Genomic DNA, 11,669 nt, shown 5'->3' on the forward strand with positions numbered 1-11,669 from the left:
TGTCTGCGCAGAACTCCATTATTTCCAACAGGAGGTGATAATCAAACTTTGCTGGCATGTGGGGTTAGCGTGATAATAGCCATTAAGAGGCCAGGATCTTTGTTCATGCCTTCCAGGTCACGTTTAAGGTAAAGTCTGGCACCAGGGTGTTCTGAACCGCAGACCCAGAGGAAGGCTCATGGGAGTGGCTGGGTGCAGATATGATGAAGGAGGAGGCCAAAGACGAGAGAATGATCCATTCTAGTGCTTTATTAAGAAATGTATAGGCTTACAGGATCTCCTGGCCTTCTCTTGGACAGACACCGCAGCAAGGAAATGGCCTGCCACACCCAAGCAAAAGTGAATATATTCTGCATATACAAAGCAGCAAACATTTCATTGCCTAGGACATGGGTCGGCAAAGTAAGGCCCGCGGGCCGGATCAGGCCCAATAGCCTTCTAGATCCGGCCCAGTATTTTCAACTCAGCTAGGCTTGGGGGGGTCAAAAGTGAGGCAGACGGCTGCTCGAGACAAGCCCCTTCTCCATCCATCACACGCGCTCAGCAATCTTTTCTTCTGGGGTGTGGGGTGGGGAAGAGGGAAAAGGAGCCACAGTTCAGATTTCTACCATGGAGCTGCCGGCGACTAACCTCAGGAAGGGCAGTTGCGGCGGCAGGGGCTTGGGGGCGCCTCGGGAGCGATGCCCACCGGTGTCTGTGGAGGCGGTGCTCCCTGCCACAGGAAGCGGGGAGCGTCTAGGCAGCTGCACTCCAAATTAGTTCTGCGCACTGCTGGGGAGGCCGCTAGTTAGCTACACAGTGCGAGCGATGGAAAGGTAAATAGCTGCCACCGCCTCATCTTCCCTCACGTGGGGAAAAGAACGCTTTTGCTTGAGTGGCGCCAGACTGACTTAGCTTCACCAATGGCTTTTCCCTTCACCCACATATGTGCACACGCTCTCCAGGGCTGACAGGAATGGCACGTTTGCCTCAGCCCCCCACCCAACCATATGAGAGAAATAATAACTGTCAACGCATAAAACACAAAGGAAGCAGCGTGGGTGTATGAGGGAACACCCCTCCCCCCCAAAAAAAAATCACATTTGGGCAACGTTGGGATTGGTCCCAATAAGGGTTTTAGCCAAAACTGTGGGTTATAATCATGGCAACATATAGTCCGGCCCCCCACAAGGTCGGAGGGACAGTGGACCGGCCCCCTGAAAAAGTTTGCTGCTCCCCAGCCTAGGACATCCCATTGCTCCACCTGCCCAGATGAGGTCTTGGGTGGCCAATACCCAAGCCTTACAGATAGTTCCCCTTCCTGGACTCAGAGCCCAGCACCCCAAGCCCCCAGATAAGGACGCCATCAAACCAAGCCAATTAGCTTGCATCAAAGCAAGTGAATATAAGCATATATGAGCTCGAATATAAGCATATATGAGCTCGAATATAAGCATATATGAGCTCATTGCTACGACAACTACCAATGAATTGTGGTGTTATCTTGACTACCTTCTTCTTCTTTGGCGATCACTCATATCTGAGTAAGATTGTCTTCCATAAACATGGTTTTTAACAATGACCCCGTAAGTGACTGTGGAGGCCAATTCTGGATCCACACGTCCTTCCACAGTGGGGACATTGGTTTCTGAGCGGGAGTTGACCACGGTGTGGATTTGCCAAAGGGGGCCTTCGTCTTAGCACGTTTCTCCCTTGCGTCCTGAGTTAGAGTGTCTTCAAAGCCCCATGACACCTTTGGTAAAGGCTGATTTCCATGTGGAGCACTCGCAGGCAAGTGTTTCCCAATTAAGATGCCATTAGTAGAGGTTCCGGAACCGTTCACCTTTGCTTCAACACACAGGGTTAGAATAGGGGGGGGTCTCTTTTTAGATCAATCCATGCCAGTCTCACTGATGCCATTAAACCATAGAAAAGAAGTTCAGGTTGCCACCCATTGTTGCGATGTGCCCTATGCAATTTTTTGGGGGGGGGATCCCTTGCTATCCCAAAACTATCTCACTTGAGAGTCGGTTTTCACCAGCCTCCTAGCCAACCCATCTCTTGCCTTGTTTTCATATTCAGACATGCTTCTAGATCAGAGATATGTAGAAACAGAGCATCTGCAAAAGATACAGGTTGAGACAAGCAAAGAGCACCCAAAATCAAAGCTACAATGGGGTGCAAAATTTTGGGCAGATGAGAAAAGGGATGACGGTGCTAAGAAGGGTGGGCGGCAGCTTTTTACCAGTTATCATTGTACCACGAATCACAACCAGACACACTGTAAAAAAAACACATAAGGAATGCATATTTTATTGCTGGAATGCTCCGGTGGATCGTAGTAATCGCCGGAGTCGTACTAATAGTTGGACTCGTAGTAAACGTCGGAGTCGGAGTAAACTTTGGAGTAATCGTCTTCCTATTCTGCCATTGGTGGTGGGTCAACAAGTGTGATGCTGCTTTGCAACACCCTCATCCCACCCCAGAGTAGCTTCCTGTCTCCACTTGGGCCTTCATCTGGGAAGAACTTATTCTTAAGGATGTCGGAATGGTAGACTCCCCCCTGCCCTTTGTGTTCAATGAGGATATGACGGACTCCTTGAGGGTAGTTGTAAAAAATGTATAAAACCTGGAGAGGAGAGAGAAAGGGAAGGGTCTGGGGGAGGGTGCAGAGAGGAAACTACCCCTGCCAGGATGCAACCTCTCCCCCCACAGCGGTGGCTGGAGGGGCGGAAGGGGGAAGCCAACAGTAGGGGGAGCTAGAGCCAAGGAGAGGCAGACTAGTTTTGTCCCCATTCTCCTCTTGCCTGATGTTAAGCAAGAGGAGGAAGCTTGCAGGTAGTCAACCAGCTGAGCTGCTTGTCAGTAAGACACTTTGAGGTTTTCCACAATCTAGTGGTATATCTTTTTTATGAAATATTTACACAAGAAGGGCCGCACGTCGTAGCAGACGGAGGTTGCTGGGAACCATTTCACCCTCATAGACCACCCTCCACTAATTTAACAACGCTTCCATTTTCTCCTCAGGGTCAGCTCACCGGATACCAGCATGACACATCAGCTTCTTCATATTGATGTTCTTCAAGGACTTCAGAGTCTGCAGACAACAGCTTCACCGTCAGTTTATAGCATGAATCAAACCCATTTGAAAAGCTGTTTTTGGTGGGGTGGGGAGAGAGAGGGAAAGAAATTATATGAGCCTGGGACAAACTGAGATCCAGCTGGGCACATCAATCACCACTGTTTCTGCCACTACAACATGGTGATAGAGAGAAATCTTGGCATTGCTTTTTTCCTAAAAAAATGTTTAGGGGTACTCTCATTTTGACTCGATAAAAGCACCATGTTATAGTTCAAATCAGGGGAAATAAATACAGTAAATGGACAAAAGTACAAAGAACATGTATTACTTCATATAACACAGCTGACGATTCACTGTGCTAGAGAAGAAACTACATTTTTTTTAGTTTCTTCTCCATTAGATCCATAAAATGTTTAGGGGTATGTGTACCGCTGCGTTCCCCCCATAGGTGGTCTCTGTGGCTTTAAAGAAACTCTGTGCATCATGAGTGTCAGCTAAGTGCTGGATCTCTTGAGCTTTTTTTATCCACCAGGTGTTTTTTAGTTCTCTGGTTCTTCTTCGAACCTCAGCCTTAGCGTTGGCATAGGTTTTTTTTCTTAGTGGCACAGTTTCTATCTCTTTGCCAGATCTGAAAGGCCTTCCTTTTCTTGTCAATCATGTGTTCAATCTCACTGTCATTCTCATCAAACCAGTCCTGGTGTTTCTTGGTTTGGTATCGCACTGGTCGATGATCTCCGGCGGGCTAGGGACAAAGGTGAGAGCTGTTTCCTAGTCCTGCTGGATCTGTCAGCGGCTTTTGACACCATCAACCATAACATCCTTCTAGACCATCTAGAGGGGTTGGGAGCTGGGGGCACTGTCATACACTCCTTCCTCCTGGGCCGTGTTCAGAAAGTGGTGGTGGGGGATGAGTGTTCAGACCCCTGGGCTCTCACTTGTGGGGTGCCTCAGGGTTCTGTCCTCTCCCCCATGCTTTTTAATATCTATATGCAGCCGCTGGGAGAGATCATCAGGGGGTTTGGGCTGGGTGTTCATCAGTATGTGGATGATACCCAGCTCTACCTCTCTTTCAAATCAGAACCAGTGAAGGCGGTGAAGGTCCTGTGTGAGTGTCTGGAGGCTGTTGGAGGATGGATGGCGGCTAACAGATTGAGGTTGAATCCTGACAAGACAGAAGTACTGTTTGTGGGGGACAGGAAGCAGGCAGGTGTGGAGGACTCCCTGGTCCTGAATGGGGTAACTGTGCCCCTGAAGGACCAGGTGCGCAGCCTGGGAGTCATTTTGGACTCACAGCTGTCCATGGAGGCGCAGGTTAATTCTGTGTCCAGGGCGGCTGTTTATCAGCTCCATCTGGTATGCAGGCTGAGACCCTACCTGCCCACAGACTGTCTTCCCAGAGTGGTGCATGCTCTGGTTATCTCCCGCTTGGACTACTGCCATGCGCTCTATGTGGGGCTACCTTTGAAGGTGACCCGGAAACTGCAATTAATCCAGAATGTGGCAGCTAGACTGGTGACTGGGAGCAGCCACTGAGACCATGTAACACCGGTCTTGAAATACCTACATTGGCTCCCAGTACTCTTCCGAGCACAATTCTAAGTGTTGGTGCTGACCTTTAAAGCCCTAAACGGCCACGGTCCAGTATACCTGAAGGAGCGTCTCCACCTCCATCATTCTGCCTGGACACTGAGGTCCAGTGCCGACGGCCTTCTGGCGGTTCCCTCGCTGCGAGAAGCCAAGTTACAGGGAACCAGGCAGAGGGCCTTCTCGGTAGTGGCACCCGTCCTGTGGAACGCCCTCCCACCAGATGTCGAAGAGAAAAACAGCTACCAGACTTTTAGGAGACATCTGAAGGCAGCCCTGCTTAGGGAAGCTTTTAATATTTAATAGATTATTGTATTTTAATGTCTGTTGGAAGCCGCCCAGAGTGGCTGGGGAAACCCAGCCAGATGGGCGGGGTATAAATAAAAAATTATTATTATCATCATCATCATCATCATCCAATAGTTTACCTTAGGGGCATGTGTACCCCTGCGTCCTACCAGAAAGAAAAAAAAGCACTGGATCTTGGCACCTGCATTTTTATATTTCTGGGTATCTTTGGTCAGGGAAATGAAGAGACTCAATATTAGGAAGCGTCTGGTTAACATTCAAAATAAAACAAAAAATGGGTCCCAGTGCCTCCCTGATTAACACATCTGGTAACTACAGTCGTACCTCTGGTTAAGAACTTAATTCGTTCTGGAGGTCCGTTCTTAACCTGAAACTGTTCTTAACCTGAAGCACCACTTTAGCTAATGGGGCCCCCTGTTGCTGCCGCGCCGCCGGAGCACAATTTCTGTTCTCATCCTGAAGCAAAGTTCTTAACCCGAGGTACTATTTCTGGGTTAGCGGAGTTTGTAACCTGAAGTGTTTGTAACCCGAGGTACCACTGTAATTTGGACTGGGTGCCACTCTAAATAAGCTTAGACAAACTGCAATCCCTAATGGTCACTAGCTCAGTGGTTAGAGCATCTGCTTTGCATACAGAAGTTCTCTTCTTCAATCCTTGGCATCTCCAGCTAAGACTGGGAATGTGCCTTCATTCATCCAGACAACTGCCCCTGGGGCTGAAGCCTAGGTCCAAGGAGACTCTCCCCTCTGCCTCTAATTCACTGACCACATCTATCCTTGGGATCTCACAGATGCCAAGAACTTTGTTTGGGGTGCCCACACTCCCTGCACCCCAGCTGGGACAGAACACTTGGCACTCACCAGTCCCTCACCCAAATCATGGGTCTGGCTTCATCCATCAGTTCGTCCCAGTAGCCCTCGTCCTTCAAGGTGATGAGCTGAGACTTGCTGCAGGGCCTGAGACATTAAGGAACACAATCACTACCCCCACATCACCATTACTACCCCATAGCATTGGGGGATGCGGGTGGTGCTGTGGTCTAAACCACTGAGCCTCTTGGGCTTGCCCATCAGAAGGCTGGCGGTTCAAATCCCCGCAACAGGGAGCTCTGTCCGAGCTCCTGCCAACCTAGCAGTTCAAAAGCATGCCAGTTCAAGTAGATACTAGGTACCACAGGAAGCAGTAAGGTAAATGGCATTTCTGTGTGCTCTGGCTTCTGTCACGGTTTTTTGTTGTGCCAGAAGCGGTTTAGTCCTGTTGGCCACATGACCCAGAAAGCTGTCTATGGACAAACACCGTCTCCCTTGGCCTGAAAGCGAGATGAGCACCGCAACCCCAGTCACCTTTGACTGGACTTAACTGCCCAGGGGTCCTTTACCTTTACCTTTTACCCACAGCATTTGGCTCTCACCACTCCCCACAACACACTCTTTTAGTCCAAAAGAACAGCACATTTGATAGGATTTGGTGATGCAAATTGCTTCACCCTTTAGTGACCCTTGCATTTTATTGAGGGGGTGGCTCTCCTTATGCAGAATACAATGTGAAGCACAAGAACCTACACCAGGACAAATGAAAACTCCCTTTCCTCGTCTTTAAGTGGATTTGAGTTCAGACAATGATAGGTTCCTCACCCGTTACGTGCAGCAAAGCATTTGTAGAGCTGAACAGGAAAATATTCATCATCATCTTCATCATTCTCCTTTAAAAAATTGCTTATTTCATAAGTGCCAATGACCGGACGGACTCTTTTTGATTCTTCTATGGAGAGTTCCTCAGTTTCCCAGTGGCTCTCGGCAGGTGTCTGGATTTCCCAGGAGTCCAGGCCATCTGACGCAGCGTGTGTGATGGGGAGACAGAAAATGAAGGGAGAGGCTTTGAGTGCATGGAAGCAGCCCGTGGGTTAGAAAGAAAACAAGAATGACTTAGGCCACTTTCAGACTGTCCCTGTTTCCAAGAGGGACTCATTCGCATAATGGGCTAGTTTTGGCAATTGTGTGCAAGAAACCCACATCTCAACAAAATCAGACTTCTTGACGCAATGCCATAAAACCTCCTCACAAATGAATTTGCTCAATAAATAGCCAGTATCCTTAAATGTGGGGCAAACAATCAGGATGAAGGGGCAAAAAACAGGCAGTCTGGAAATGAACGTATCATGCTTGGTTTGCATGATTAAGTATTAGAAACCCTGAGGTTTACTGACATTATTACCTTGGGTCCATTAATTCCAAAAGGTCTACTCTGGGTAACAGGTGTAGGGAAACTTTGGCCCTCCAGATGTTGCTAAACTACAATTTCCATCATCCTGGGCCATTTCTCTTGCTTGCTGGGGTGGACGGGAGTTGTAGTTCAGCAACCTCTCGGTTCCCACACCTGGAAAAAACAAGGTGCTTGGCTATTTAGAAGATGCAATTATTTATATACATATGGTGCAGTGTGTGTGTGTGTGTGTGTGTGTGTGTGTATAGATAGATAGATAGATAGATAGATAGATAGATAGATAGATAGACAGACGGATGGGCTGGGCAATAACTGGTTTTCAATGCCACCGCGAGGCCTTGCAGATTGTTGCTGCTACTGCCAACACGTACCGCGGTCATGGCAAGCTATTTCTGCCACTGCTGCTTCTTCTGTCTCCTACCAGGCCTGCTGGCGGTCTGGCAGTCCCATATTATTTGTATTCACTATGACTCACCGCCGCACTTTGGATTGTCCTGAATACCACAATTTTGTAGCCAAAGCCAAAAGAAGAAGAGTTTGGATTTGATACCCCACTTTATCACTACCCTAAGGAGTCTCAAAGCAGCCAACATTCTCCTTTCCCTTCCTCCTCCACAACAAACACTCTGTGAGGTGAGTGGGGCTGAGAGACTTGAAATAAGTGGGTTGAGGAGATGCGAACCCAGTTCACCAGATTATGATTCTTAACCACTCTTAACCACTACACCACACTGGGATGTAGTCCTGTTGGGATGCATTTTGGCTTGCCTGCAGATAAAACAGAATGCGTAAGGATTGATAACATTGTCATTTATCCATTTTCGACCCCTAAGTAGTAGCAGTTGCCAGGACATTGTCCTGATCGCCTCTGTATAGTTCCGTCCTTATTTAAGACATTGTGGTAGATTGCAATGTTTAACTGGTGACAAGAGTGCAATGTTTGGCTGGTGATATTGTGAGGTTTAGCTGCTGATAACATTGCAATGTTTAGCCGTTAATATTGTGAGGTTTAGCCGCTGATAACATTGCAATGTTTAGCCGTTAATATTGTGAGGTTTAGCTGCTGATAACATTGCAGTGTTTAGCTGGTGAGTTATCGTGATGTTGAAAACCAGGTATCGCCTGGCCCTTACACACACTGTGATTCGTGATATATCACCAGCTCAAAGATTATGAAAAAATTACCACCATCTGAACTTCAAACCAGTTTTGGACGATATATCCCCCCCCCCTTACTGTGCTAGATAAACCAATAATATGACTCAGTGTAAGACAGCTTCCTATGTTCCTATAGGCTTTATAATTCAGATTTCTGTACAGGAGCGTTTTATTCTCCCAAATAAACGGGGACATACCTTGGCCATCAGGGTTCTTGATTAAGTTCTTCTCTAGGCGGGAGAAAATGTAGAAAGCCAATGGCTTTGGAGAAGAGTCGTGGTCCCTTTTCTGGAACTTGCGCTTCCACAGAACCGGCAGGTCTACCAAGTCCCGCCATTGAGAGCAGACCAGACGGCAATTGCAAATGAGGTCACATGCTGGAACCATGACGAAGATATCCAACAGAAGGTTTTCGGGCAAATTTTCCATGTTTGCTGCCATCTCCCCTTCAATGAGGTCTCAGCTGCCTGAAGAGATGAACCACGAAAGAGGGGAGCAAGGGGAAGGGGCAAACATACTAGATCCGTGAGTGGGCCAGAGGCAAGGACAAGTGGGGTACTGCAACAAAATGTTGCCACACTAAGTGTTTCAGTTCAGCTGCTTTATACCTAGTCAGACCATCTAGCTTAGCATTTCCCAACCCTGCTGCCCACTGATTCGTGACCCCCTCCCCTATCTGGGTGCAGGAATTGGAAAGACATGTCAAGCCATTAAGACTTGTGTCTCCTGTTCCTGGTTCACTTGGAGAAACTGATCTCCCAGTTTAATAGTGAGCAGATATCACAAATCTCTCTGGCTCAGTGTCCATATTAGGAGCCAGGGGTTGATGGGGCTTCGGTGCCCCATAGAATGTTTGAGGGAGCACCCCCCCACAAAAAGTTGATGGGCATTGCCATTCCAATGGTGTGCATGCACCGCATCATCATCATTATTCATTGAATTTATATACCACCCTATACCAGGGGTCCCCAAAATTGTGTGCCCCCCGCTGACCCCCACCACCCGCTCTTACCGGCGTGCTGCGGTGTGGTTGTCCATCTCCGGGTTGGCGCAGCGCCAGAAATAGCTTGTGCACATGCGCAGAAGCTATTTCCGGTGCCACGCCGACCCAGAAGTGCACCAGAAATTATGTCTGCGCATGCGCAGAAGCCATTTCCGGCACCACTCCGCGCCAGAAAAGGCGAGTGCGTGTGCGTATGGGAGCGCGTTCCCCTGCCCTCTGGCCTGCCGCGCAGCCGGCGCCGGAAGAACCGGCCCGAAGCCGGATAAGTTTAGGGACCCCTGCCCTATACCCAGAGGTCTCAGGGCGGTTCACATAAGATCACAGTATATAAATTAAAAATAAAAGCAAAAACCCAATTAATACCCCCTTAAAAAGAGCCACATTTTAAAAGGGGATGGGATGTTGATCAGGTCAACCCAAGGCCTGGTTAAAAAGGAACTTTTTGCCTGGCATCTAAAGGTGTATAATGAAGGCGCCAGGCGAATTTCCCCAAGGAGAGCATTCCACAGATGGAAGGCCAGTTCTCATGTTGCCACCCTCCCGACCTCTCGAGCAGGAGGCCTCAGAAGATGATCTCAGGTTCCGGGTAGGTTCATATGGAAAGAGGTGGTCCTTGAGGCATTGCATCATGTGATTGATTATGCAGAGCAGGGCTTACCTGCCCCCTGCCCCCACATTTTACTCAAATTAGCACTCCTATCAGGTTGAATAATTTTTTTGAGGCGGCGTGTGTGTTCAATCTTCACTCATTCTAGTCTACCATACAGGAGTGCCGTTCCACAGAACCTGCCTCTTTGCGAAGAGGGGTGTTTTGAGCATGTGCAGAGTTCTATCTGAGAGTCCAAGTACAAACGGACTCCTGCCGGCTGCCCTTCCCAGATCCTGCTCCATTGTAAAGACCCACCCTCTGAAGAAATACCAAAGGACCTGAAAAGACTCTTTATGTATGCGACAGCTGTGAGGATGCTTTTTGCCCAGGGGTGGAAATAAGAGAAAACTCCAACCGAAGAAGAATGGATAATCAAGACTATGCCGAAATGGCAAAAATGACCGGGAAGATCAGACACCAAGATGATAAGAAATTTAAGGAACGGGAAAAGTTTATAGAATACCTTAAAGATCACTATAAACACTTAAAGACGTTAGCAGGACTTGTAATTTTGTAAGATTAAAAGTGGATATAAACAAATTTGGATAAATATAATTAGATGCAGAAGTAAGGGAAGAAAAGATATATATTGGAAGCAATGGGGGGCGGGGGAAGTACGAGTATTCAGGGAATCCCATGATGTATATAATTGATTATGGTTAAATACAAATGTTATCTGTAAAAAGAAAGATCCACCCTCTTGGATGCGCTTCTCTCTCTCTCTCTCTCCCCCCCCCCAGCCCCTCCGAGGCTTACCTGGCGTGGAACGAGCGCAGGAGCCGCGCGGCGCCTCCGACAGCAAGTCTGGTCTCCGCCCCGCTCCACCGCCAGGCAGGAAGGAGAAATCGAAAGCGATTCTAATCGGCTCTCAATTCGGAGAAACGACCCGCCCACCGCCATCAATTCCTCTCGTCGGGAGGAGCAAGTAGTGGAATCCCCGCCGGGGCTTATTTGCATAAGATGATGCGCCTCTAGCGAGCCAACGCGCATCTCAGACCCAAATTTGCAAAGGCAAGAGCGGCGTGGCTCCGTCGGTTCAGTAAAACGAAACCATCGCATAAGGATAAGGGTTACTGGCGAGCGTGGACCATACACGCCTCATCCCAAGCCTTTCCCTGGCTCAGGAGAGTTAGCATCTGTGACAAATGACCAAAGATACTAGTCAAGAGGGTTGCCCAACATCCTGTTATAAGAACGATGGAGATCTATGGAGATGAGGATGCCATCTAATCAGGGACTCGAGGCTGGCAGACTCCACACAGACGCCCATCTCCCATGGTTATGCCTTGCAATTTAGGGCGGGAGTCACAAGAGCAGGAGAACGCAAGCACAGAGCAAATATAATAGAATGGCAATAAAATCTGCAATGGAAATACTGGCTTGTAGTTTAATGGTGAATTTTGGACATAATGGAGATGTAAAACACCACTGTGGGGGCAGGGCTGGGGCGGGAGAGTAACCCACAAAAAGGACCTGAGCGCAACAGCAAAACTCCCCACTCATGATTCCTAGAAACTGGTATTCAGGAACTGGTGGAGGCAGAGCAGCAGAGCCATTGTGGCCAACAGCCTTCGGTCGCCCTCTCCTCCAGCCGAAATTTCAAGTGGCTGAAGCTGAACGCTGGAAGATTAAGGACAGATGAAATCAAAGATTAGAATTCTAGAGTTCAACTGTGGCAGTG

At 48.3% G+C, this 11,669-nt stretch overlaps 1 protein-coding gene across 1 annotated transcript; it reads right to left on the bottom strand.

Annotated features, from left to right (window-relative positions):
* Positions 1-1,965: 1,965 nt before the first annotated feature.
* On the bottom strand, positions 1,966-10,858 carry LOC118087359 (F-box only protein 44-like). Its single transcript, XM_088670967.1, has 6 exons — positions 10,745-10,858; positions 8,534-8,803; positions 6,590-6,785; positions 5,816-5,911; positions 3,018-3,132; positions 1,966-2,608 (listed from the first exon to the last, which is right to left on the bottom strand). The coding sequence occupies exons 2-6, from the start codon at positions 8,775-8,777 to the stop codon at positions 2,399-2,401; spliced, it is 861 nt and encodes a 286-aa protein (XP_088527093.1). The 5' UTR covers positions 8,778-8,803; positions 10,745-10,858; the 3' UTR covers positions 1,966-2,398.
* Positions 10,859-11,669: the final 811 nt, after the last annotated feature.

The sequence above is a fragment of the Zootoca vivipara genome, chromosome 6 (assembly GCF_965207765.1).
Source record: "Zootoca vivipara chromosome 6, rZooViv2.hap1.1, whole genome shotgun sequence".
In the NCBI taxonomy this organism is placed as follows: domain Eukaryota; kingdom Metazoa; phylum Chordata; class Lepidosauria; order Squamata; family Lacertidae; genus Zootoca; species Zootoca vivipara.